A 27837-nucleotide genomic window follows, 5' to 3' on the forward strand; every position below is an offset into this window, starting at 1 on the left:
CAAAAACAGGACACAGCCAATGGCTACTATCAGACAGTTTACGGCAGCAACAGGCACGTCAGTTTCCAATGGAACATTGCGAACAGAGGCCCACCAACTCGGATATTCCGGAAGAGCAGAGGCACATAAGCTGCCTATCACCAAGTTGAATAAAGCTCAGTGTCTCAAGTGGTGTTTGGAGCGTCGCAATTGGACACTGGAGCAGTGGAAAGCGGTTCTGTGGAGTGATGAGTCGAGATTCACATTGTTTCGGTCTGATGGACGTGTATGGGTGTGGCGGCTACCTGGGGAACAGCTTCTACCAGAGTGTATAGTGCCTACCAGGAAATTTTGTGGTGGTGGAGTAATGGTGTGGGGTTGTTTCTCGTACTACGGTGTGGGACCACTGGTGGTTGTTCGTGGCACAATGAACTCACTGGCATACTGTACAATACTAGACAATGAAATGCTCCCAACCTTGTGGCGTTTTTACGGAATGGACCCCTGTTACTTCCAGGATGACAATGCTAGGTGCCATGTTTGGGAGGTACTATACAGTGGTATACTGACAACAATGTTCACCGATTGGTCTGGCCTGCACAGAGTCCTGATCTCCATCCCATAGAACACCTTTGGGATGCATTGGACCGGTGGGTGAGGTCTCGGGAGATGCGGCCAAATTCCATTGTCCAACTGAGTGAGATCTTCCAAGAGCAAGGGCGACGCATTCCAATGGAAGTCCTCCACAAACTAGTCGAGAGCATGCCTGACAGGGTGGCTGCTGTTATAGCAGAAAGAGGTGGCTACACGAGGTTCTAACAGGGTTCGCACCACCAGACAACTATTTTGTACAGGTGCCCAATTACTTTTTGGTAGATAGTGTATAACCATACCATAAACAGTACTATTTAGATGCATTCTAAGATGTGTATTGCAAGACAAATTCTATTTTGTTTTGTGCACCACCATAATGTTTTAGGTTCCATAGTCAGATGCACTCACATGATAAAATATACATCTTTTGAGTGATAACGTTAATGAAAAGTATGCATTCTCAAGAAAAACAGTATTATTGTGAGAAAATACACAACAAATTATAGAAAAATAACACTGTTGTACAAACATTGCAGTAACAAAATAAACTGTATGAGATATGCCATAACAAACTGGATCTCCCTTATTGTACTTGCAGTGCACTAAAAATAGTGTAGCTCATAGACCAACAATCAGTGGTCACACAGGTAACCTTGACCATCTGTACCCCAGCTAGAAAGTAATGTATTAGAGTGGAGTAAGGAGAGTTTTCTTGTGGTACTATTTATAACATACTTTTCATCATTGCAAACTCCATGTGATACGAGCTAAATATGTGAAATTATGTATTATGCATTGTTTTTGTACTGCTTTTATGAAATATTATTGGTTTTGAGTCTTGACTTATAGAAGAATCGGATATTGAAAGTTGGAAATCACAATGTGATGCCAGTGGGCATGAGATTTACTGCAGATGTTTGGTGCATGTCACATGGTTTGTGCTTGCAAGGTGTGGTCCACTGACCTGTTCAGGGATATCCTTCAGCATATTACTGAAAGATGCCTTGTGTGTGCTAGTGTTTGTAGGATGAGATTTGTGTGCCACCTGACATATTTTGCCCCTGCAATGACATAGTAAAAAGTGCACATTTTTAAGGAATTAATATTTTATATATTTGTAAAGTTAGGAACATTAGGTTTGATGCTAAAGTTATTTTTCTGGGTTTTTCCACTTCATGGTGTGTAACAAAAGGAACTTGATGGAAGAAATCAGTGAAAGTGTCCGGAATGGGGAGTTTTTCACTAACGAGTGCCATATTTTCACATCAAACATCCCCTGTTATTTGTAGTTTCCACACACTACAAGCAAATGAAGATACAAATTTGATGTTGGTGTAGGGGTGTTAATAGTTTGATGTTTACATTATTATGGTATTTTTCTCGTATTAGAAGTGTTTGGTATTCTGCTAATGGAATTTCACTGTTTTCTTTCCTTGTGATGGAACAGATTTTTGACAAAAATATCAGTAAAAGTAGTATGGAATAGGAAATTTCTCATTTACATGCACCATACTTCTGGATCAAATACCTCTACATTATTTGTGGTTTCTGCATGCTAAAACCAATTTTATGTTACGCACGACATCAAAATCTGTCAATTAAAAAAACTTTTTTTTAATTGACAGATTTTGACATGTTACGCAAAATAAGATTGTTTCGGCATGCATAAATTACAAATAACTGAGATAGATATTTGATCGCAAATTATGGGCAGTGTAAGTAAAAACATGCCATTTTGGACCTTACTTACACCACTTTTATTAGTAAAACTGTTTGTATGGACACTCAAACAGCGAAAAAACACACTGAAAATAACTATTAGTTCCAAACCTAACAACCCTTACCAAACAATGCAAAATTATAGCTGCTGTTGTGGATGTCATGTTGGGTGCTATATTCTCTTGTGTGATGCCTGCTGATTATTCTGCTTCATGGTAAGATAACAGATGTACTTTACTTCACAATAACACATTTTTGCATGCTAAAATTAGCTGAAAACGTTCATAAACCATGCAAAATATTTCACATCTTCAAGGGGTTACAGAGGGTCAAGGGACCTGATCATACATATTAATGTGAACATCAAGGATGAAAGATCCAAACTATTCAACCAATATGAGTACAAATCATGCAAAATACTACTAATACCCTGGTACTCTCTACTCATCACTCACTTTAACAAAATAAGACTAGTATTTGGTAAATTTCTCGTATCGGACAAACAGCTGAAATTTGCTACTTCTTTTCATTTCAATATTCGTACTTACGTATTCTGCATTGACAAACATTGCTGAAGGTGACATTTCGCTAATTTCACCGAAAATAGCTATATTTGCGACATATCGAGTAAGTTTTCTTGGTTGCTTCTTCCCTTCCGTAACACGGGAAATGGCCGTCACAGTTTCACCACCGTAGTCCATATGCAATGTTTCAACCCCACCACGCGTAGAAAGTGCAAGATAAGCGAAATTGAGTGATCCGCGATCGGCACAATTGCTCATTATTTACCGGTGAGGAGGAATGTCGGAAATGTGTTCGGGAATGTAGTTTTGATCCATTTTAATGCGAATGCATGTGGTTTTCTACGAAAATCTATTTCGGACGAGCTATTGCTGCTGCCGCTATTTGCTTTCTGCACGAGAGCACAATACACGCTATTGCTGCTGCTGCTAGAAGCCGATGTTGTCCGAATGTCGGAAACGTGTTCGGGAATGAAGTTTTGATCCACTTTAATGCGAATGCATGTGGTTTTCTAAGAAAATCTATTTCCGACGAGCTATTGCTGCTGCCGCTATTTGCTTTCTGCACAAGAGCACAATACACGCTATTGCTGCTGCTAGAAGCCGATGTTGTCCGAATGTGGGAAACGTGTTCGGGAATGAAGTTTTGATCCATTTTAATGCGAATGCATGTGGTTTTCTACGAAAATCTATTTCCGACGAGCTATTGCTGCTGCCGCCATTTGCTTTCTGCACAAGAGCACAATACACGCTATTGCTGCTGATAGAAGCCGACGTTGTCCGTATATGCTAAATTGGACGAAAGGAGTGCTAATGGAACCTAACCTAACAGGCCTAACCTAACCTAGTAGGCATACCTCGTCCCCGTGATGGTCCGTGGGGCTATCGTGAATTTTTAGGCTAACGTCAATGGTTTTTGGGGCTACCCGTGGATGGTTTGAGGGAAATAAAGAACAACAGTAAGTACTCGTTAATGTAAGAAGAAATATACATTATTTTCGTTACAAATTCATTATTTCACCTAAAGAAATGTTCCGAAATGCAGAATGTTACTTTAACTACATTAACGAGTAGCCCCAAAAACCATTGACGTTAGCCCAAAAACTCACGATAGCCCCACGGACCATCACGGGGACGAGGTATGCCTACTAGGTTAGGTTAGGCCTGTTAGGTTCGGTTCCATTAGCACTCCTTTCGTTCAATTTAGCATCTGCGCATCCTGCACACGTCATTTTCAAAACGTTGATCACGTTCAACTGATCATACGTATTTAAACGTGTGACCAGTTACATAAACGTATATTTGGAAACACTGGCCCGGATTACGTCATCACGCACAGGCTACATCCACCTGGAAGTAAATGGATGCAAGGGCTCTCGTGCAACGGTCACACATTTATATCGAAAAAAAGATGATTAACCGGCAAAATTGAATGAACGATGCGAGAAAACACTTCCCCGAACTTCCACAACTATAAAGAAACTGCATTCGGTAAGTAATTTCTCCTGTAAATTTGACGAAATCCGTTTGTCCGATACGAGAAATTTACCCTAGTATTTAAATTGATGCAGGTTCCGGCCCACCATTCAAATCTTTACACTTAACAAACAAGCAAAAAAAGTGTTACATTCACAAACTTTCCCGTATATATTCAAGTAGCTCAATCCTTTCACATGGTGGTGTTTGGAAATATGTCCTTTGCAAGCTTGAATACTTTTTCTTCACAGGTATAATATCCCGGAATTCATCATTTTTCCAATGGAAATTGAAGAGATCTAGTAATTCCTTACATTTACCTTCATCTTGTAACACATCTACAGGTCCTTCTTGTTGTAAATCTGGAGCTAATGCAGTCCTGAAAACGAGAACACCTCGAAGAGCAAACCAGCCACCATACAGAGGATGAATGCAAACACCATACATCTTCCTACTTTTCTTTTCAACTTCACGAAAATAGCTTTCCTGGTAAAAATACACCGCACCAGATAAGTGTCCAGCAGTTTGGACCAGTATCTTGGGCTTTCGGTTTGGATGCATGTCGTAATCATGAATAATATCAACACAATGATCAGGAAATAATTGCAATGTTTTCCCAAGGTAATAAGATACACATTCATCGATTGGATCTCTAACACCAGAGACGTAACTTTTCTTACGGATAAATGGTACAAAAGCTTTTTCAAACATATCAGGAATACTTAATATAACAAATGCCAATGTATCTGGGGGATACGGAAGATGAAATTGCCTGCTTACAATTTCATTATACCATCCAATCTTGAAAGGATGCACTTCGTAACCATACATTTCCAAATACGTATTCATTATATTACGAATGTTTTGTACCTCGTCCTGAGTAATTTCGGATCCTGCAAACCGTGCTTCATGACTAGAATCTACCAAATCCATTGTTTATAATGATATAAAGCGAAAGTGGCAAGAAAAAACATTAATCAATTCTAAACACACTGTTCAAATTCACTGCCTCATCATCATCACAGACACATTTGCAGACAGATTAGAAATAGGTCACTTCTAATCAGCGTTGCCAGGTCATATTTTCAAAAATCAGGAGATCGTCCCCTGAAAAATCAGGAGATCTGCTTAAAAATCAGAAGAACTAATAATAGCGTATTATCAACGTTCTGGGGGGGGGTTGAGTGGAAAAAGCTTTCCACTATCATTATTGAACGTTAATTATTAATTTTAGATGTCAAAAGATAATACTGTTATGTTAATACAAATTTTATGATGAATTTGTACTTCAAGTTGTACGATAACCCCACCCCCTTAATTCACCTAAGGTAATGGTACAGTTTCCCCCAACCAGTGGCGATAATCGAGTGCAAAAACAGAGGTGGTGCAAGTAACAGTATTGGAAAAAATCCGACCTCCATTTTCTGTTCATCTGTTAGAAATATTCTAAAATAAATGGTGTGAGTGTGCGTGGATTTATGTACTTGGCGTTTAGAAGTTTATGGAAACATTTTGTGATTTTTGTGTTAACTAAGACTAGAGCTTTAGCCACTACGCATTCGGGGATATATTTTTGAATTACTCTACCTGATAACACCTTAGCTTGCTTTTATTTAAAATTAGACAAAGTTAGAGGATGCAAGAACGCCCACAGTTTTTTTAACAACACATACAAAGCATACTCGCATTAATGGTAATGGAGAAGGGCTATCATGCCTGAACCCCCGAAATATCCTTGAATTAAAATTTTACTTTCAATCAAGGAAGGTAACCAACCAGTATTAGACAGATTGATTGATTGATTTGGTTTATTTTACTTCGCATCTGCCACATTTGTCTAATCATAAAGATGTGAAATTGATGAAGGGACACTCACAAAGAGCACCCATGCCCAGTCCGGGATTCGAACCCGGGAACCAGTATCAGACAAGTCGCAGGTTTTTCCTTCAACTTTTTTCCCAGGCACTCCAGACAATGTAAATGTTAATTAAATCGCCTTTTGTATTCTAGGATTATCTGATCTAAAATCGGGAAAGAGAATTTCTACCGCCACAGTATTGATTGAGTATAAAGGGACATAAGACCAATTGTAGTAGCAGTTACGCTCATAAATGGCTTAAATAAAAACATGAATTATTATTTCTAAGTTAAGAGACTGCGACGTACAAGCATAGGTATAAGTCTGCAACAGCAGTTTACTAAGTCGACCTCCGTGGCTGAGTAGTTAGCACAGCGCTATGACATCAGGGATCCCGTATTGGGATCGATTGATTGATTTAGTTTATTTTACCTCGCGTTTTGTGCTTCTTAGCAAATTTGATGGGGATGAGTGATGAAATGATGAAATTGATGAATGGACATTCACAAACAAAAAAGCAAGAGCGGGATTCGAACCCGGGACCCTTGGCGTCGCAGCGCGATGTGCTAACCACTCGACCCCAGGGTCCGGCCGTCTCGGGATCGAATCTCGGCCTGGGCACGGTTGTCTCTTTATCAATTTCATCATATCATCATTCATCCTCGTCTTCGCGATTAGCCAAAAGTTGCAGAAATGCGAAGTAAAATAAACCAAATCAATCAATCGACAGTTTACTAAGAGCTTTTGTAACCATAACATTTAGCTGCATTCGTTATGTGGACTCCCTTTATATCCGAGTTGCAATAAACACTACCATAAAACTGAAAACTTGTTCCTATGTGTGGGTGGCAACATTGGTATTTAGTTGTAACCAGTTTTCAGTTACCTCCCCTTTGACAAAAACCGCACCAAATGGGACACCCGTGTTGGATTTCCCAATGCACAGTGGGCTCAAGGAGCCGCGCGTCTTTCCCAATGTCATCAAGCCTGGTATAACCATATTCTATGGTATAACCCTCCTCCACCAGCTACCTCTACCTCTCTCTACCTCTCTCTCTACCTCTCTCTCTCTCTCTCTCTCTCTCTCTCTCTCTCTCTCTCTCTCTCTATCTCTCTCTCTCTCTGCAGAATATTCATGGATCTTTGCATTCCATCAGCTGAGTATGTAAATTTTAAATCAACTTTCCATTTTTTTTAAAATAAATGTTCATTATAAATAATTAAGGAAGCAAAAAATCAGGAGATTTCCACATTTTCATGAAACTTGTCAGGAGATCAGTAGACCGTGCTGAAAATCAGGAAATCTCCTGCGAAATCAGTAGACCTGGCAACACTGCTTCTAATCCCTTAAGCAAAGAGTCTTCCTTAGCGCACAAGTTCTGCTACCTTGTGTTCTGACGTCAGACGACAAATGCGTACGAGGTTAGGTTAGGTATGGTTCCATTGGCATTAATACAATGAAAAATTATTATTTGGGCTAAGAGAAGTAAGCATAGCTACCCTAACCTAACAACGTAGGCATTTAGCCTAAAAATAAGAAGCGTTCTCCCGTGACGTCAGAACACAAGGTTGCTCAAATGTTTTGCGATAAGCGAAACCCATGGCGAAACTGACAGAAAATTTATTTCCCTAGAAGTTATTGTTTTTGCATTTTTCTTTAAAAAAAAGAATAAGGACTGCCAATTCTAAGAAGTTACAGGTCTAAAATGAAATCGAGAATTAACCAATTTTAGTGCAATAATTTGGGGATCGGGACGAGATTTCTTTCTGCACAGACATTTTCTCTGTCTCGGAACGGACTTTTCGGGTGTCTCAACAAGATAAAAAATATTCTTTAAGAAGAATTTTTTTCTTATGAGAATGCATGGAAATGAAAAATTATAGTTTAATGCGGATAGCAAACAATTTGAAATTTTGTTTGCGAATTAATTTAAGGCCGAGTCTGCTGCCGCGCACGTGTCAGCAGTAAGAATAAGCGTCAAATTTGCTGCTGCCACCTGCCACGTAATTCGTCTGCTAAGATGATGTTACAAATCTTAAGAACAGACGAGAGAAATGCAAGTTTATGATTAGTGGGAAAGAATGTACAGGTAATTTAGAACCTTTATCTTTAGAAAACATTTAACGATATTATTTTAATGCTAACAGAACTTAACCTAACTACGAGAACATTTAGGTTTATTATTAGAAGAATGCTGAGGGACCTAATCTTAAAACATTTTTGTGAAAGTAATCGCTACAACTTCGCAGTATGTGTTACAGACGTAATTGCATACATAGCATGATGGAATCACGATAAAACAAAGACCAAGTCTACTGCCACGCGGATATTTTTTGAGGTTCCAGCAGAAAAAGAACGTGGCAGCAGACACTGCCTTAATTGAATGTGGCCACTTCTCTGTAAGTGGGCAAATTGCAATCCCTTACGTGATTGTGATTCTGTGGGTTAGAGAGAAACATGTTGCCCAACAGCATGGAAGAACGTGCAAGAGCTTTAATTTCAGCTCAAATAGTTAATATAATTAAGCTTCTAGCAGGAAATGACAAAAGATTACGGGATAAGGGCGTTAAGAAGCTTAGGAAATGGTTGATGGCATGTTCGTCTAGAAATTATGGTTAGTATTCTGATGAAAAATATCAATTGAACCGTATGGCATTCACTGCATGTGACGTGAAAATAACTGTTGTACTTGTGTTTTTGATAATTTGGTAAGACTTCGAAAGCGTCCCAACACCTCTCACTCGTTTATTTCATCATTTTTAACATTCGTACTTACCTTATTCTGCATTGCGAAAGATTCTTCAAGGTGCTAGTTTGCTTTTTTCACGAAAAAAAAGGTCAATTTTTGACATAGAGTAATTAACGTTAGCCCCAAAACCATCCACGGGTAGCCCCAAAAACCATTGACGTTAGCCCTAAAAATTCACGATAGCCCCACGAACCATCTCGGGGACGAGGTATGCCTACGAGGTTAGGTTAGGTTCCATTAGCAATTTCGTTCAATTTACCATATACGGACAACATCGGTTTTTCTCGATGAAAGAAAATACCAACAAGAACTTCTAAATGCTACAGAAGCTCATTTCGGTAAGTAGTTTCTTGTGTAAAAATGAAGAAATCCGTTGGGACGCTATCGAAATTTTACCGATAATTTTATATTTTTGATGTTGCATTATCGCTAAATGTCTGTTATATCGGAGACACATTAAAATCGGATATTTTGTGTTTCGCATGGTTCGTACTTACCAATTATGTATTGCGAAACATAGTTGAAGGTGCGATTATGCTTTTTTCACGAAAATAACATCGATTTTTCACATTACGAGTAATCCTTTTGGTAACAGTAGTATAAGCCGGAGACACATAAAACTCGGTTGTTTTCAAATAAAAATCATTGCTACTTACCTCATATGCATAGCGGAAGATTTTTCAAGCTGGCCATAACTTTTTTCCATGAAAAACACGTTACTTTTAACATTATAATCATTTATTGGTCGTTGCTAATTCGGCGGGCAAATCTTGACTCACGTTGTCTATCGTCAGCTGATATGCAGTATCGTCAGCTGATGTGCAGTGTTTCCAAACTTATGAACCGATAAATGCCGCACAAACTATTCACAAAAGGTTTTTAAGCGAAAATTGAGGCTAGACTCTACTTTACGTCCTTATCTGCATGGTGATTGCTTCTTTGCGTTCGTGGTGCGGCACCCGGCATCTCTTCGGGTAAGTACCTTTTTCTTTTTACACTTTGTGTTCACGATAGCCCCACTATCCATTCACGGAGTCGAGGTATGCCTACGAGGTTAGGTTAGGCCTGTTAGGTTAGGTTCCATTAGCACTCATTTCACCCCTAAATATGTGCTTCATCATCTAAAAAATACCTCAGTATGTATACCTCAATTGCGCATATCCGGACAACATCGGTTTTTCTCGATTTACTCCTTCAGGAAATTTTTGCTCGCTTTGGGATTTATGTTGTTGAATTCCTTATAAAATAAGCTTTCCAACAATATATGACACGTATTCCTTAGGAAAAGGACGTAAACTAGAATCTTACCTTTTATTGAAAAAAAACAACCGCTCTCACGTCATCTAGTCAAACTTCAAGTGGTTGCTACACTGTGAGGGGGTTACATAACCAAACGCACGGAACATTTGATTCACATAGTCGACGGTAATGGCGGCAGGAGCTATTGCACAACGGAGATGCATGATTGACGAAAAATACCTTATTTACAGGCAAAATACGTAGCACGATTATAAAAAAAAATATCTCCGGTTTCAGAAAGCCCTCAAGAACACAATTCCGTAAGTACTTTCTCGTCTTTTCTCCTGTAAATTTTAAGGAATCCGTCTCCGACTTATACTACTGTTACCATTCTTTTGGTTCCTTTCTTCCGTTGCGGAACATACAATATGGCGTGCACAGCTGTTGATCATTGCACGTCGTGCCTGTGTTTTGTTGATTTGGAGTGGGTATGCAGTGTTTCAACCTTCTTATCGAAAAATACCTACTTTCGTGTTCATTATGTCATCACAAACCACTGACGGATAGTCCCAAAAACCTTTCACGATAGCCCCACAAACAATTGACAGATAGCCCCCAAAACCATTCACGATAGCCCCACGGACCATTTCCGGCATGGTTAGGTTACGTTGGTAAGCATAGTTGAAAAAAATTCTCGTAAAAAAAAGGCACGTTTGGAAACACTGGTGAGACCATGTGACTTTCGACGCTCGCGCCATCTGCAACTATATAATGGAAACAACGGCATAATGTTGTCGCTTTGCACAAAATTTAAGTTTATTATACCAAAGTGCTTACTTCTTGTTGTGCAGCATTCTACGGTGAGAAAATACCTCCACGAACTTTCAAAATGCTACAGAAACTCATTTCCGTAAGTAGTTTCTTCTGTAAAATGAAGAAATGTGTCTCCAATATAACAGACATTTACCGCATTATCTTTCAAAATCCGACAATCTTTGCCTAAACTGCTTAAAAAAAATAACACTTAATTTACCGTGAAAGGTGATCACAGAAATGACTATAATATTGGAAAGCGTGATTGTAAGATAGATAGAGAGCAGAGTCCCCCGACCATGCTATGTGGAGAGCATTAGGCAACACCCAGGGATAGTGCAACCAATTCATCTATCATCACATTGGTTGAATGGTTAAGGTTGTGACACAAAGTACACCTTCATCAGGTGGTTACAGCTATTTTGTCTTCTGAAAACATTAATGAAATTTTTTCGTGTTTAGCATTTACCTAAAGGTACAACATGGAACATTAATTTGTTCACATTTAATGTTGTACTTATTACAAAAAAGATAGTTTGTTGTTGTTGTTACAGTTGTGACGTGATTGGTGACACATTTTTTTTCTCTTGATGATCACTTCACATTTTGTGCCCCTTAAAGAAAAATACCAAAATGATAAAATGTAAAATGCCACAACAGATATGCAATTTACTATTTAGAGTTGAATTCATAAATTTTTCTCTGTAGGTCCCTTAGAAGAAAAAATATTATAAATTTGTTACGGTTGTGACATGGTGTTATGGTTGTGACGTTGTACTGAAATAAATAAAAATTCAGCATTTATCCTAGAGTATATGTAAACTCACAAGTGAGACACTGTCAAGCAAGAAAAAGGCAATGAATTGGCATTATTTTAACTATATCCAAAATTAATTACGGTAAACTTTCCGTATCCAGAAAACGGATTTCTTAAAATTTACAGTGGAAATTACTTACCGAATGCAGTTTCTTGAGACTTGTGGAAGTTCAGGGAAGTGTTTTTTTTCGTATCGTTCATTGAATTTTGCCGGTAAATCATGTATTTTTCGATATATATGTGTGACCGATGCACGAAAGCTGTTGCATCCATTTCCTTCCAGCCGGATGTTGCCTGTGTGTGATGACGTAATCCCGGTCAGTGTTTCCAAACACGTGTTTTTGTAATTGAAGAAGGTATGTTTCCACAAATGGTTTGTGGAGCTATGAGTCAATGGTTCGTGGGGCTATGTGTCAATGGTTTGTGAGTGTATGCGAGAATGGAGTGTGGGGCTACGCATTTTTTTTTATAAGCCAATTTTTAACTATTCTAACCTAAACATGACCCAACCTAACCTAACCTTACCAGAAATGGTTTGTGGGGTTATGTGTCATTGGTTTGTGGGGCTACGTAGGTATTTTTGGGTGGAGTGGGGTGGAAACACTGCATGCCGACTAAGGTAGTGAAACTGTGACTGCCATTTAGCATGTTACCGAAGGGAAAAAGAAACTAACAAAACTTAACTTCATACATCGAAAATATAATTATTTCTGTGAAAAAAGCGAAATGCCACCTTCAGCAATGTTTCTCAATGCAGAATACTTAAGTAGGAATATGGATATTCACAAACTCGCCAAAGAGTTTCCAGAAGTGTCTGCGAAAACAGTGCATTGAATTGTGACTGATGACCTGGGGTATCACAAACTGTGTCGCAAGGTGGGTACCAAAAATGCTGACAGACGCTCACAAAGAGCAAAGGAGGACAGCTGCACGTGATTTTTTGGCCTGCTGGGAGGAGGATGGGGATGACCTCTTTTCACACATAGTGACGGGGGATGAAACGTGAATATCGTATGCCACTGGGACGTCGAAGCAGCAGTCAATGCAATAGTGGCACTCTGGTTCTCCTAAAGTGAAGAAATTCAAACAAACACCATCAGTTCACAAAATCGTGTTATGGGACCAAAAGGGTGTGATTTTTGTGGAGTTCTTGGAACCAGGATGAACAATTACAGCAGAGATGTATTGTGAAACACTGAATAATCTGCGACGTGCCATCCAAAATCAGCAGAGAGGAATGCTACGCTCCGGAATTTTTCTGATCCATGACAACGCCCACCCACACACAGCTGCTCGTACTGTTGAGACAATTAAAGAATTTCAATGGGAACTATTCAATCATCCTTACAGCCCTGACCTTGCCCCCAGCAATTTCTTTCTTTTTCTTCACCTGAAAAAGTGGCTTGTATCGAAGCATTTCAACGACAGTGACGTGCTCAAGACATCAATTCTGGACTGGCTGCACTCTCAGGTGGCAGATTTTTACGCAGAGTGTATACGGAAGCTTGTGCCACGCTATCAGTAATCTCTGGAGGTTAATGGTGACTACGTCAAAAAATAGCGAAGGTATGTACTTGTTTATCAATCACAATAAATTTCTTCTATCATTTTCTTGTTTTTTAAAAATATTGGCCCTTTTTTTGACATGCACCTCCAAATGGAGGTTATCATTTTAATCAGAAACTTATTCTCTTTCAAATACAAAAAACAGCAACAAAATATCTTGAACCATTCCAGAGATAGAGCATTTTAATATTTTGCCGAAAATGATTCCCGAGGTGCCATCTTTGGCAACCTGTATCTCGGGCCAGGAATTCTTTTGGACAAAACAAGAAATACATGTTTCGTACTTTGTTCTGAATTTTAACATATGTTTAATTCAATAACATCTGAGACTATGAAGGTAAATATTTTTTCTTTATCTGCCTGAATTGATATGGACTCAGTGGCGGCTGCTTAATACGTGCTACCATGCTATAGCACGTTATTCAATTTACTAAAATGAAAAGAAAGAAAGGGACACATTTCATAGATTGAAGAAGTTTAATAAAACACTGCAGTGAAATGAAACTTCTCACGTTAAGAGGCTCAAAAATTTGCAGCGCGCTATAATATTTTCTGTATGCTGTTAAGTTACAACGAATACCGTGCTATTGGCTTTATAGCATGTTTTCACCACCTCGCCGTGCGCCGAATCTGGCCGAATGCCCCTCGGTTCTACGGGGGAGGTATGGTCGGAGCCAATCAGCTCGCGAAATCCGTCTGCTAGCATGCTACACAGATCCACAGCACTGTAAGTGTTGTCATCTCAGTATAAGAAGACATGCGCGTGTCATATGGAGCAGTCATTGTAAAGGACAGTGGCGTTCGAGAGGTTGGGGCTAGGAAATTGATGGGTGCTACATCCCATCTCCAAGTTTTGAGTTTTGGATGAAAGCAGCAAAGAACTCGGAAACAAAAAAAATAGTGTTAAATGCAAACACCCCTTAAAATTATCTCCGATTACAATTTTTGTCTTTGAATAACTTAAGATGATGGTTTAAATCGGCGATTGCAAAATATTTTATACTTTATTCCGGCCGTACGTAGAAAGCAGCTATGTAATACAGACATTTACAATTCCAGACCCCTCGGAAAAAACCCTGCGTACGCTAGCAGCTCCAAGTGAGTGTGTAAATTTGTATGTGTTGGCGGGGGGGGGGGGGGGATAGTTGTAAATGCAAGAAACAACATCTACCTATAGCACGCATCTGTGAAAAGTCACGAGCCGCCGCTGTATGGGCTATGCCATACGAAATCTGCATCAGTGTAGAGACATAGTCTTCAACAATGCTATATTTATGCCATGTGGCAGCAGGAGTCAGACTCAAGCGAGCGTTTGGGGACAAATGAATTATCAATGAAAAAACAATGGCAGGAAATTGGGCTTAATTGTTCTCGCATACAGAGTGTCGAAGAAAGATGTGGCGAAATGGGATAAAAGAAACGGGTTAAAGTCTCGATTCACCACAGTGTGTGTGGAAGGCATGTGATTCATTTCCACATGGTGAGGACCAGTTGATGTGTGGGAGGGGGGTGTAAGGGGTGATCTTCCACGTAGTACACCCAAATGTCAACCTCACTTCCACGTTAGTGCACCCTGGACTTAAGACTAACGAGGCTCTGGCGACTGGCCCCATGGCCAGTATAATTTTGTTTGTATTGTCCTGTTCTTTTGTCCTTATGTGTGCTGAGTGCCCCTTTACAGCCTCAGCTTTTAACAGAAGTCAGAACATTTTAAACTTTTTAGTTATGCAACGTTAGAGTTGTTATTTGTAGAGGTAAGGGGCTGGCCCCCGTATACTGTGACGGGAGCAAAATAGCCTAAGTGCTGACGCTCCCAAAATTTTAAATTCAAATTCAAATTCAGATGTGTGGGAGGCATGGTGCAGGTGTGTGTGTGTGTGTGTGTGTGTGTGTGTGTGTGTGTGTGTGTGTGTGTGTGTGTGTGTGTGTGTGTGTGTGTGTGTGTGTGTGTGTGTGTTTGTGTGTGTGCGCGCGCGCATGTGTTGATTGAATGATAGGACCTCCCTCCAGTTAATTTGATAGCAAACAATAATGAACACTATGTAGAAGGTGGAAATTGTCCTCATCGATGCTGCAGCATGAGTCAACAGGCACTCCACAGAACTATAGTTAGTTTACTGAAATGGTTAAAAGGCACAGGCAGCATTTACAACAAACCAGAAGTTGGGAAGTCAGATTTGGCTGACAATAGTTTAGCTAACATGATGGTCAGTCCAACACAGTCAGCAACCAATGTGGCATCAGTCAAGTGTTTGTGTTCTGGATACTATCCTCCAAACATTTCCTTCCCTCTAACATGCATTTTGTCCAAGAACTTCACATGTAGAAGGGTAGACTTCTCTGTGAGTGGTTTGAGGAAAGATGAGGACACCAATGAAACTTTGAAGCTGATATTCTGTTCAGTGACAATGCCCGTTTCCATATCAATGGGCCAGTGAATAGACACAACGTAGAACAAAATAATATGCTTTTTCTGTCGCTTACGTTACAGAGATAGAAGACACATTCCTGACCCTAACTGCTAGCTGCACAAGATTTCTTCCATTAACACCTAACACATATTATTTGACCAGTAATATGTTTTCATTATTTATGAGGGGCAGTCAAATGAAAACCGAACACCCACCATAAAACACATGCCTCGCAAAAGTTGGCAAGACTGTTGTTACGTATTGATACTGCCATCTGTAGGGTAGGAGAAATGCATAGTGAAAACGCACAGGTCCACACAGTTGCTTCGTCATTGCTCAGGAGGTGAGTGTAGTGAAAAGTGTGTTCGTCCAGCATTGGAAATGGAGGCAAGCAAAGAAGAGCAGAGAGGTGTGTTCATTTCTTGGTGGCTGAGGGTGCTGGAACACACGAAATTCATCATCGCATGTCTGCAGTGCATGGCAAACACTGCATATTCCTGACAAGTGTGAACGAGTGGCAGAAGAGATTTCGCGAAGGACGCACATCACTCCAAGACGATCCGCGCCTGGGACAGGCCCATCGAGCCATTATGCCTGATGTGATTGCGAGGATCGATGGTCTGATCCGGGAAGACCGACGAATCACAGAGGATGAAATTCGTGTTCAGGTTGGCATTAGTCATGGCTCTCAAAAATCACCTCAGTTCCGAAAAATTTGCACGCAGTGGGTTCCGCATAAACTGACGGAGGGACAAAAGATTGACAGAAGAACTGCATCTGAGTCATTTGCAGCAGTACCACGAGGAAGAGTATGCGTTTCTGTTACGTATCGTCACAGGGGACGAAACGTGGTGCCACGATTTTGAGCTCGAGAGCAAACGGCAAAGCCAACAATGGAAACACGTCGATTCTCCCCCGCCAAAGAAATCCAAGGCTGTCTATACGAGTTTCTGTAAAGTCATGCTTAGCTTCTTCTTCGACTGCAAGGACCCTCTGCTTGTCGACTTCATAGAGCGTGGAGCCACAATCAAAGTGCAGCGCTATGCAGACACGTTGCAGAAACTACGACGCACCTACACGTTGCAGAAACTACGACGCACCATAAGGTCAAAATGCCCTGGAATGCTGTCGGACGGTATCATCCTTTTGCATGATAACGCCCGTCCCCATACTGCCAATCTGGTGAGGGATAAGCTTCAGACATTAGGCTGGGAAACGCTTGAACATCCTCTGTACAGCCCCGATATTTCTCCTTATGACTTCCACATTTTTGGTGACCTGAAGAAAGACATTCGTGGACATCTGTTTCATTCGGACGAGGAAGTGCAACAGTGGGTGAGGTTGTGGATCCGTCAGCCACCTACCTCTTTCTACAAGACTGGAATTGATCGTCTCGTCTCCCAGTGGGACAAATGTCTTAACACTTGTGGCAATTACTTTTGAATAAAACAAACTCCATTTTCACTTTGTTGCGGGTGTTCGGTTTTCATTTGACTGCCCCTCATAAAATAAAATTCCTTGTCCTTTTTTTTTCATCCAAAGTATAGTAAAGATCATGAGCAAAGCTCGGAAAATCCCAGTCGCCAGGTCGCCATGGCGACTAAAATTTCAGCCTGGCGACTGTGATCTTTTGCTGTAATATTGTCGTTCTTTTACGTAAGTTTGCATGTACGAAATTTTGAATATGAATATTCGAAGTTCAAATTGCAGTACAGCGTAAGTTAGCAAATGATTTTCTTGAAAAACTCAATATGCTTACCAAGGCAGAAATTTATTTCATTTTAAAACATAAACTAAATGTAACGTTTCAACCTTTTAGCAAGGTCTTCTTCAGACTCTGTACCAAGTATAAAAGACCTTGCTAGAAGGTTGAAACGTTACGTTTAGTTTATGTTTTAAAATGAAATAAATTTCTGCCTTGATCAGCATATTGAGTTTTTCATATTATGGAAACAACGCTTAATGGTGTTATGATTTTTTTATCAACGTTGTGAACATTTTATAGAATCAGTAACTATTCCTTACTCTTTGTCCCCCAACCCCTAAATTTCTGCTTTCTCACATGATTTAGCAATGTTTTGAGTACGATGATTCTCAACTTCTTATAGTATGCACAATTGCCAGTACGTGGTTTCCTGGCACCTGAATTTCAGAGCTGGCACCTAGCTCTGATAAAGATTTTTCAAGCACTGATCATGAGCTTCCTTGTGTTCGTAATTAGCTTATTTGAATCGTGATGTAATATAATAGGGTTCCATAAACATGAAAAATTAATGCAAGATGTCACAAAATCATGAAATGACCCTTTACAGGATTATTAAAATATATTTTATTGTGTGTCTGAAAGTCTTGAAATGTCATTGTAATTCATTGTAATTATTTCCAGATTTTACAGAGGAAGAAATGATGAGAATATGGAAAGGTCTCTTCTACAATATGTGGATGTCAGATAAGCCTCTTGTACAGGTGAGCCCAACACAATGGAAACAATGAAAATTTAACAAAACAACAAGGTTCATCTTTTATATCATTATGATACTCATTGTTTTTGTGTACAAATCTAATTCTAAATAAATGTTTGTCTGCAGATACTAAATAAACAGTTTAACTGATTTTTTTTTGTGCATAGCAATTTGTCTATAGTGTTCTTATGTGCTCATGCATGTAGGTTAAGTGGATCAAATTTGGTAGTATTAGCAGTATAGTTATGTTCCTATATGCTTATAGCATCACTACTTACATAATTTCACTAGTTTAGGTATTGAGTAGTTTTGTATTCTGTATGAACCCAATTGCACACGTTACTTCCTTTTTTATATTTTTGCAGCTGTGTAAGTTATAAATGCTGGTCATTTACATGAGCCTTTTTATGTTGTAGGAGGAACTGTCTGAGACAGTAAGCAGCTTAATCCATTGCATTAATGGAGTGGACAATGTCCTTTTGTTCATTAAAGGTTTCTTTAAGACAATCGCTATTGAGTGGTTTGGCATAGACCAACTCAGGCTGGATAAGTTCCAACAGGTAAGATTTAACATTTTACTTAACCTGAAGTAAGACACAAAACATTAACTTAATTAGGTCATATATATATATATATATATACAGGGTGTCATTTTAATGGCGCCCACGGACCACGGAAACGTATAGAGGACATCAAAACAAACAACTTTTCTCAGTAACATTTTTCTCGTTGGTGCATCATTTCGGCGCTACAGTCGTTCAAAAAAGACCGTTTTGCCGCCTGAATGCTGGCAACCACACACAACATTTGATTGCATTTGTGACGTCATATCCCGTCCTCAAGCGATACGTTCCAGGGTTGCCAGGAACACTCATATTCTGTGAAAAATGACATAGCTACAATCAGCCACATTATGTACCGGAAAAGAAAACGACAAAACACGTTCTTTAACCTAACAGGAAGTAAACAAATGACACGAAAACTAGTAGAAAGAAAACAGAATTCAAGTGGAAGTGGTCATATCGAATACTGTATCAGCTTACATTTAAAATATTTGCAAATCTAGTTACCAAGTTGGCATCTACAATTTAGTCTATCCACTTCGTCCTTCTGGTACTAGTTTTCTGGGACACACTGAACAGATGACAAAATACTAGAAATGAAAGAACTCAAAATCCCAAAGGTAAGCAACACATAATATAATGTATATTCAGTGCATTATGAGACAAGTGACAAAAATGGTTGAAAAAGCAGGGATATAAGTAGTAGTAATACAAGCACTAAGCTCTCCGACGACTGTGTTTATCTATGCACCGGATATACATGTATTGTAATAGTTTGCAACTATGAACAGGACAGTATATTCGCTACTGATTCATAATTAGATTGTTACTGTGGTTGTACGTGTTTTAGCCGTAATGAACCTCTGATACTTCCGTTATCAGCACAAAAGTACCACAAGGCATCTGGACACAAACCTGTAGATACCAATCTTGCAATGAGATTTGCAAATATTTGACATGTAACTGGGCGTAAACAGCCACATGTAAGCTGTAAGTCCAATAAAATGTATTGTTGTTGATATTTGACATGTAGGCTGAGACAAAATCCGAAATTGACACTTCATTTTGAATACGTTTTTACCATTTCTCATATCATCGGTTCACTTTCCCCTTCCCCTGAGATGACTGCTGACCTTCTGGCTGGTAGACTATGATGTTCGGTCTACTGGACGCGTTTCTCGCTTCGTTTTACACCTAATCATGTGGTTGGTAGTTTGTAAATTTTCACAAAATTTGTGTGTCCCTTGCAACTCTGCCGTGCGCTATTTCGCCGCAGGAAATGCCGTCACAGATACGATCAAATGTTGTGTTGGGTTGCCAGCATCCAGGCGGCAAAACGGTCTTTTTTGAACAGCTGTAGCGCCGAAATGATGCACCAACGAGAAAAATGTTACCGAGAAAAGTTGTTTGTTTTGATGTCCTCTATACGAATCTGTGCTCCGTGGGCGCCATTAAAATGACACCCTGTGTATATATATATATATATATATATATAATAATGGATGGGTTCTCCTTCATGTATTATTCTTGGGAATTATCAAGTTGGGTGCTCTCTCTGCTTTCTTGATTTGTCCGACATCCACAAACTTGATGGGGGGGGGGGTTAAGGGTAATGTCAAGTAAGGAATCTTGAGTCCTTGATGAGGAGGTAGGGTATGTCGGGCCAGGCATGCTGCTCCCTCTCTTTGGTTTGGCATTAGGCTGCTCTTCAACTGCTTCCTTCTCCTGGAACCATAACATTTTTTTGTTAGTCCCGTCAAAAATGTTAGTTAATTCAGACATTCACTGTGATTGGATCCATTCAGAGGAAGAAATGAGGCTTCTGGAGTGGTTGCAACTTTCCACTGATGATACTCTGCTTGCATGTCTTAACCTGTTCAGACAAACTCTTATGTATCTCTTCCTTACATGCCTTTTCATTCACAATGGTTAGTTCGTAAACGCCACGAAAACTGTCCAGTCAATCTTGGAGCTTCCCTTTGCCTCCTCCACATCCCTGGCCCTCCAGGGTTGCCACACTTCTAAGCTGCTCAGCTAACACTTTGTGCTTTGTACGTATGCGGCCGATTGCATCTTCGCTGATGTATTGTGTACGGATTATTTGGTTTTGCATTCATTACACTGTCCGACAAAATTGAAGTTTTTGTCTGTTAAAAGAGAAGTTGGGGGTGATTCTAATTGAATTTGATGTGCTGATTTCAAATCTAATTACAGAATTTATCCATCACCCATGAAATTTGAGTAACAGGGTACATACAAAATATCAGGTACATACAAATCATATATAGCCTTATAGTGATACGATGCAATATTATTTACAATGGCATCTCTAGAATGTCTTCGGACTTGATTTTCGGCTGTACTTTGCCTGAGAAACATCTCTTTTTAGTGTCCAGCAATAATCTGCCAACATATTTGGAGTCCATTTTCCCTGGTATCGCATTTCCATTTCACCAATATCCTGGCGGAAATGTTCTCCATGTTCGTTGCTCATTGTCCCAAGGTTTTGCGGGAAGAAACGAGGTGGGAGTCTAAAAAGTGTATCTTCAGAGACATATTACACCCCAGAGCATGATAGTTCTGAATCAAATTATTGACAAGTTCTCTGTAATTTTTTGACTTGTAGTTTCTGAGGAAATTTATGCAAACTTCCTTGAAAGATTGCCAAGCAGCCAATTCCAGCTCACTTAGGTTCTTTTCAAAATCATTATCTTTCATTAGTTTCCTGATTTGAGGGCCAACAGTAATTCGCCTCAGTAATTCGCGAAAACCTCTCTTTGAAGAACATAAATCCACTACCCTCGCGGTCCATTCCTTTTACAAAATTCTTCATCAGACCAAGCTTTATGTGGAGAGGAGGCAGTAAGATTTTGTCTGAACTTACAAGTGGTGGATGAATAGAATTCTCCAGTCCTGCGATGAGTGACTCTCTTTTCGGCCAGTTCTTTTTAACATAATGATTTTTTCTATCTCTTCTGTCCCATTTACACAGGAACCAGCAAAATTTGGTGTAACCTAGTTGCAATCCTAAGAAGATAGCAATAACTTTTAAATCTCCACATATCTGACAAGAGTATTTACAGTACTGGATATTTGTTATTAACAGTTTCATGTTTTCATAACTTTCCTTCATGCCCCAGGAATATTCTACGGGAATGCTTGGATATTTATTTCAATTGTGCAGAAGCACTCCTTTCAAACTTGTTTTCGAAGAGTCTTAAAACAAACGCCATTCTTCACTTTTATGGACAACACCTAGTGACTCTAATAGACCATCGATGTTACAACAGAAAACAAGGTCCTTATCTTAAGCATACATATCTACAAAGTCTTTTTGGCGTTGCCGGAAAAAAGTTACTAGTGTCACTCTCCAACAAATGCCATCCTTTTAATCGCGATGCAAGCAGTTCTGCTTTACCATTACTTAACTCTAGATTTCGAACTAAATCGTTAAGATCCTCTTGAGTTATTAAGTGAGGTTCAGCTGTTGAAACACTCCCACAAAATCAGATCACTATGCAATTCGCTACATTTGTTAGGAACACTTTCACTTTCTTCCGTTATACTAATGTGATCTGGTGGACCAGGTATAGGAACTCCAGGTCCATGAGGCACCGGTCAAGTTGATGATTCTAGTGTTGGATATTTCACTGTTTGCCTTGATTTCGAATTTATCCCAGATATATTTGTCAAGCAAAAATAGCAGTCTGTTATATGATCCTTAGGTTCCCGCCATATCATAGGAACTCCAAAAGGCATGTTACGAGATCATTTCAGCCAACCACTCAAAAGCGTTACACAGTTCGCACAACAGATATCAGGAGCCCATTTCTTGTTTTCGTCTATCTTATTGTCAAAGTAACACTCATAAGCTTTTCTTACACGAGGAGTAAATGTTCTCCTATTTGATTTTAACAAAAATTGTTCCTGTTGTTTACGCAACTTCTTGGCATGATTCTGTCTTTGCTTCGAAACACTCACTGGAACTGAAGAAAAGCTTCTTTCCTCCAGACATTTGCTATTGAAATGAGAATAGACATAACAGTTAAATCACAGCATTGTGTTGAAAAGTTAATCATTGTCAAATTTTTCAGTTGGATTGTTTAACAAGTTTAATTGTTGTCATTCATGCAGACATCAATGGCCTAAAGTTATTAGTGTATTGTTGGAGCAAAGACATAAAAATATGTCCTCTGTAGCCGAGCGGGTTAAGGCGTTCACTCGTCTTGAGATCGTTCGCTGCGGGACGGCGTAGGTTCGAATCCGGCTCTGGTCGGAATTTATTCGGCCTACGTATAGGGCCGGTGGCAACCCACCATCGTGAGGAAATTGGGGAGCTCCGAGTGAGTGAGCGTAATCCGGTCACGGAGACCTACTATAACGGCTGGGGATACGTCGGGCCGACCCCCCGACTATTCCAATACCGGTTGAAGATCTCCACGCTTAGAGGTGACGAATGAAAGCGTGGGAGGGAGACCGGCAGTCGGTAGGTACACCTAGGCCCTTCATGGGCTGTTGCGCGACGGATTATTATTATTATATTCATGCAGACATCAATGGCCTAAAGTTATTAGTGTATTGTTGGAGCAAAGACATAAAAATATTTTAAATATTGCCTACCAATCAGCTAATTATGGACTGTATGCTGCAATAATAATACAGAATTATATTTTTTATTGTTACAAAAAAATGGTGGGTGATTGACAATTTCTGACTTCATTTTCGGAATCAGCAGGTTACAAAACATAAAGAACCGTTAAAATTTTACTTTTAACAAAACCATTGTTGGACAGTGTTATGAATGACATTGAGGAGCAGTATCCTACATGTGGTACAACAACAGGTGGAAGTGATGGTGGTGTACGTGTCTGACGAACGAAGTAAGTAACAATGTAAGGTAATCATTGCAAACGTTTAAAAGTTTTTCAGAAACCTTGCATATAACGAAGAAGCAAGAAAGAACATCAACTTTGCGCAAGTACAAAAACTGACTGCGAAAGCTTGTGGGATTTCTGAAAAGTCTGTACAACGTATTAGCAGTACTTTAACTTTGGCAGAGGCTCGAGGTGTGACTGTTGTCTTCGAGTCACCAACAAAGAGTTACAAGCGGGAATGCAAAAACACTGGAGTGGACGATTTTAACATTTACTTTGATCTAGTAGCCGGTCTTGACAAAGATAAACGGCTGCTCTATCTCTCTTTCAGCCGGCCCATTCGTTGTTTTCGGTTTACATTTTATAACCACTTTCTTGAAGTGTAAATGTAATAGTATGTCATTGGCCTTCCTTGAAAAAACCTTGTTCGTTTCAAATTACAAAACATGTGTTTCTTGGTTATTTTAAAATCTTGCAGGAATGAAACACCGCCACGGCGGCACAGTTCAATAAGCGGCCAAATTTTGCTCTCGCCACTGAAGTTCACTGGTTAGAGTCCCGGCCATATGTTCATTGTAAGTGTCCATTCATCAGTGTTATACAATCATTCATCCTCATCGTCGCAATTGGTCAAAGATGGCAGAAAATGGTGCTAAATAACACAAATACACAAAAATTAAGCCAATTACTATGGAAAGCTACTAAAAGTTGATTGGTATTAACATCCGTACATGTTTGTTTCATGTTGTCTTTATTTTAAACATCACACCCCCGTAATTTTATTCCGCATTTTCCCCAGCACCCCTAGATGATTAATCCTGGTGCTGCCTCTGTTATAGAGAGATAGATAGTGATGATTCTTACTGTGAACAAAGTACAAATATGTGGACTTGCAGGAAATATTTTGTTCTTCTAGTAAGTAAATGTAGCCACAGGCAGTGCTCAGTTGAGCACAAGGTCAATATGCAGCAAAATTCGTTCAAATAAAACAAAATATAGCTGACATGTCACTCGTAGAATTTTGTGGAAACATGTTTTCATTTTTTTCTAAATGGCCAAGAAAGTATTTCAGTGTAAACAATACCTCGTAATGTTCTTTATGTTAAGTACTATTTTCTAACTTTTTTTCGGAATTATTGTTGAAAGTTGAAATTGTTGCTTATTGGCAACAATGTAAGTGGGTGGCATGACCTTGACTGGATAGTTTTCATGGCGTTTTCTTTAGTGGGCTTTCTATGCTGTTTGCATGATGTAATTAATGAATATAATAATTCTATTTACATGATGGTTTATTATAAATATTTATTTGTAATTAATAACATAAATTTGGCTGCTTTTGATTAACTTCCTAACTAACTAACTAACTAACTCCCTAGCGTTCTTAAACCCGAAGGTTCATGGCTGCAGCAACATAGGCCTTCCATCTTTCCCTATCTTGAGCAAGATCTATATACTCTTTTCCATCCCTACCGATTTCTCTTAGGTCCATCTCAACGTTGTCCCTCCATCTTCGTCTTGGCCTTCCTATAGGTCTCTTACCATCAGGTTTCCCAACAAGAATCCTGTAAACTCCTCTTTCCTCTCCCATTTGTGCCACATGGCCTGCCCACCTAAGTCTTCTTGATTTAATTATTCTAATAATATCTGGACATGAATACAAATTATGTAGTTCTAAATTATGTAACCTTCTCCACTCACCTGTCTCCTCATCCCTTTTAGGTCCAAAGATTTTCCTAAGGATCTTATTTTCAAATACCCTCAATTTCTGTTCCTCTTTCAATGTAAGGGACCAAGTTTCACATCCATATAATACTACAGGCAAAATTACTGTTTTGTATATTTTAACTTTTAGTTTCTTAGATATTAAACGAGAAGACAAAAGTTTATGAAGAGAGTAGTAACATGCATTTCCTGAATTAAGCCTACTTTTTATTTCCTCTTTAATATAATTTTCATTTGTTAATATTACTCCTAAGTATTTGAATTTGGAGACTGGTTCAAACGAGTTGTTATCAATAATTAGATTTTGATTATTACATAACACTTGGTTTCAGCCTGTAAGCATATATTTAGTTTTGTCTTTGTTAACTTCCAAACCTATCTCTTTAGCAGTTTTGAAAAATATTTTAGCATTATTCTTAATTGTATTCACATCATCCCCTAGTAAGTCTACATCATCTGCATATGCTAACAACTGAGTCACACCATTTAATTTTAGTCCTTCTTTAGTCTCTTTTACCTTCCTAACAGCATATTCCAGGGCAAAATTAAAGAGCAATGGAGATAATGCATCTCCTTGTTTTAACCCATCATGAATTGTAAATTTGTCAGACATATTAATACCCACACGAATTTTACTTTCTGTTTCACTGGTGCATATTTTTATCATACTAACAAGCTTCTTAGGTATTCCAAACTCTACTAATATATTATATAATTTATCTCTTTTGACCGAATCATATGCTTTTTTGAAATTAATGAATAGCTGATGGACATTTTGATTATATTCCCATTTTTTTTCAAGTGTCTGTCTGATGTGAAAAATTTGATCTGTAGTTGATCTGTTACGTTTAAATCCACATTGATAATCACCTATAATTTCATTAGCATATGGGGTTAGTCTTGTTAAAATAATGTTAGACAATATTTTATATGTTGTTGAGAGTAGAGAAATTCCACGGTAATTATTGCAGTTCATTTTATCACCTTTTTTAAACACAGGAACAATTATGGATTCTTTCCACTGTTGAGGGATTTCTTCTTTATTCCATATTAAACAAATTAATTTATGAATTTGACATATTAATGAATTTCCACCATATTTAATTAACTCAGCTGGTATTAAATCAATGCCAGGTGCTTTGTTATTCTTTAGCCTTTTAATTGCATCTTTAACTTCAGTCAAGTTAGGTTCTGGAACTAAAGGTTCTGCTGTGTGGACTTCATTTACTTCTGATTTATCTCCTATATGAACATTTAAAAGGTCATTAAAGTAGTTCTTCCATCTATTTAGAATATCGTTTGGGTCAGCTAGAAGATCACCATCTTTATCTTTTATCAAGTTTACTTTAGGTTGCCACCCCTTTCTAAACTCATTTACACCTTTATATAAATCTCTGATATTTTTATTTTTGCTGTTTGTTTCAATTTCGTTAATTTTGCTTTTCAAGTAATCTCTTTTTTTACTTCTAAACGTGCGGTTAACTTCTCGCTTTATTCTATTATAATTGTTTAGATTTGTATCATCAGAGTTATTTAACCACCTAAGTCTAGCCTGATTTCTTATTTCTATTAGATTATGACATTCATTATCAAACCATGGCTTACTTTTTCTCGGTTTATGGTATCCTATACTTTCTTTAGCTGCTGATTCTATTGCATTACGTATGTGCTCCCAATTCTTATTTACGTCTGTTTCATTTATATTTTCATCATCATTTAAATCCTGCAAAACATCAAATCTATTTGACAGTTTAATTTGGTAATCTTTCTTAATTCTTTCATCAGTAAACTTTCCTGTATCAAATTTTAGAACTTTTAGATTTTGTTGCTTATGATTTATCACTGAGAGTCTTTCTCTTAATTTAGCAATTACTAAATAATGGTCACTGGCACAGTCAGCACCTCTATGTGTACGAACGTCAATTATACTAGTATGCCTTCTCTTATCAATGAGAATATGATCTATCTGATTATGAGTTTTACCATCTGGAGAAGACCAGGTATATTTATGGATATCGTTATGTTTAAAAGTGGTACTTTTCACAATTAAATTCTTTGAGGTTGCAAAAGTAATCAATCTTATACCATTATCATTACTTAATTCATGAAGACTTTCTTTACCAATCGTGGGTTTAAATGTCTCTTCTTTGCCAATCTGTGCATTACAGTCACCTAACAGAATTTTCATATCATACTGAGAAAATTTATCAAAGACCTGTTCTAACTCTGTATAAAAATCATCTTTAGTATTATCATCTTTATCTTCCGTTGGTGCATGTATGTTTATTAAAATAATTTTACACCACCTACCCTGTAAAACTGCATATGATATCCTATCATTAATAAATTCTACTGTTTTAAGAGCCGAGATAATTCTATTATTTATGAAAAAGCCTGTTCCAAAATTATGATTTTCAGTACCACCATAGAAAAAAGTATAATTTTTAGTTTTACAATTCCCTTCTCCTGGCCA

General features: G+C 38.6%; 1 protein-coding gene across 3 annotated transcripts in view; it reads left to right on the forward strand.

The window, feature by feature from the left end:
- The first annotated feature begins 8603 nt into the window (after nucleotides 1–8603).
- Nucleotides 8604–27837, forward strand: part of Nnp-1 (Ribosomal RNA processing protein 1 homolog Nnp-1) — a 37668-nt gene continuing 18434 nt past the window's right edge. For all 3 annotated transcript variants that reach the window (XR_014441606.1, XM_083121094.1, XM_083121095.1), the window contains exons 1-3: nucleotides 8604–8762; nucleotides 18130–18209; nucleotides 18622–18765. Coding sequence is in view for 2 of the 3 variants with exons in the window: in XM_083121094.1 (XP_082977220.1) it covers nucleotides 8606–8762; nucleotides 18130–18209; nucleotides 18622–18765 (381 nt within the window). In the remaining variant the exon portion in view is untranslated. The remainder of the gene's footprint in view (nucleotides 8763–18129; nucleotides 18210–18621; nucleotides 18766–27837) is intronic.

Source organism: Lepisma saccharinum, chromosome 4, assembly GCF_977018435.1.
Source record: "Lepisma saccharinum chromosome 4, izLepSacc3.1, whole genome shotgun sequence".
Lineage (NCBI taxonomy): Eukaryota > Metazoa > Arthropoda > Insecta > Zygentoma > Lepismatidae > Lepisma > Lepisma saccharinum.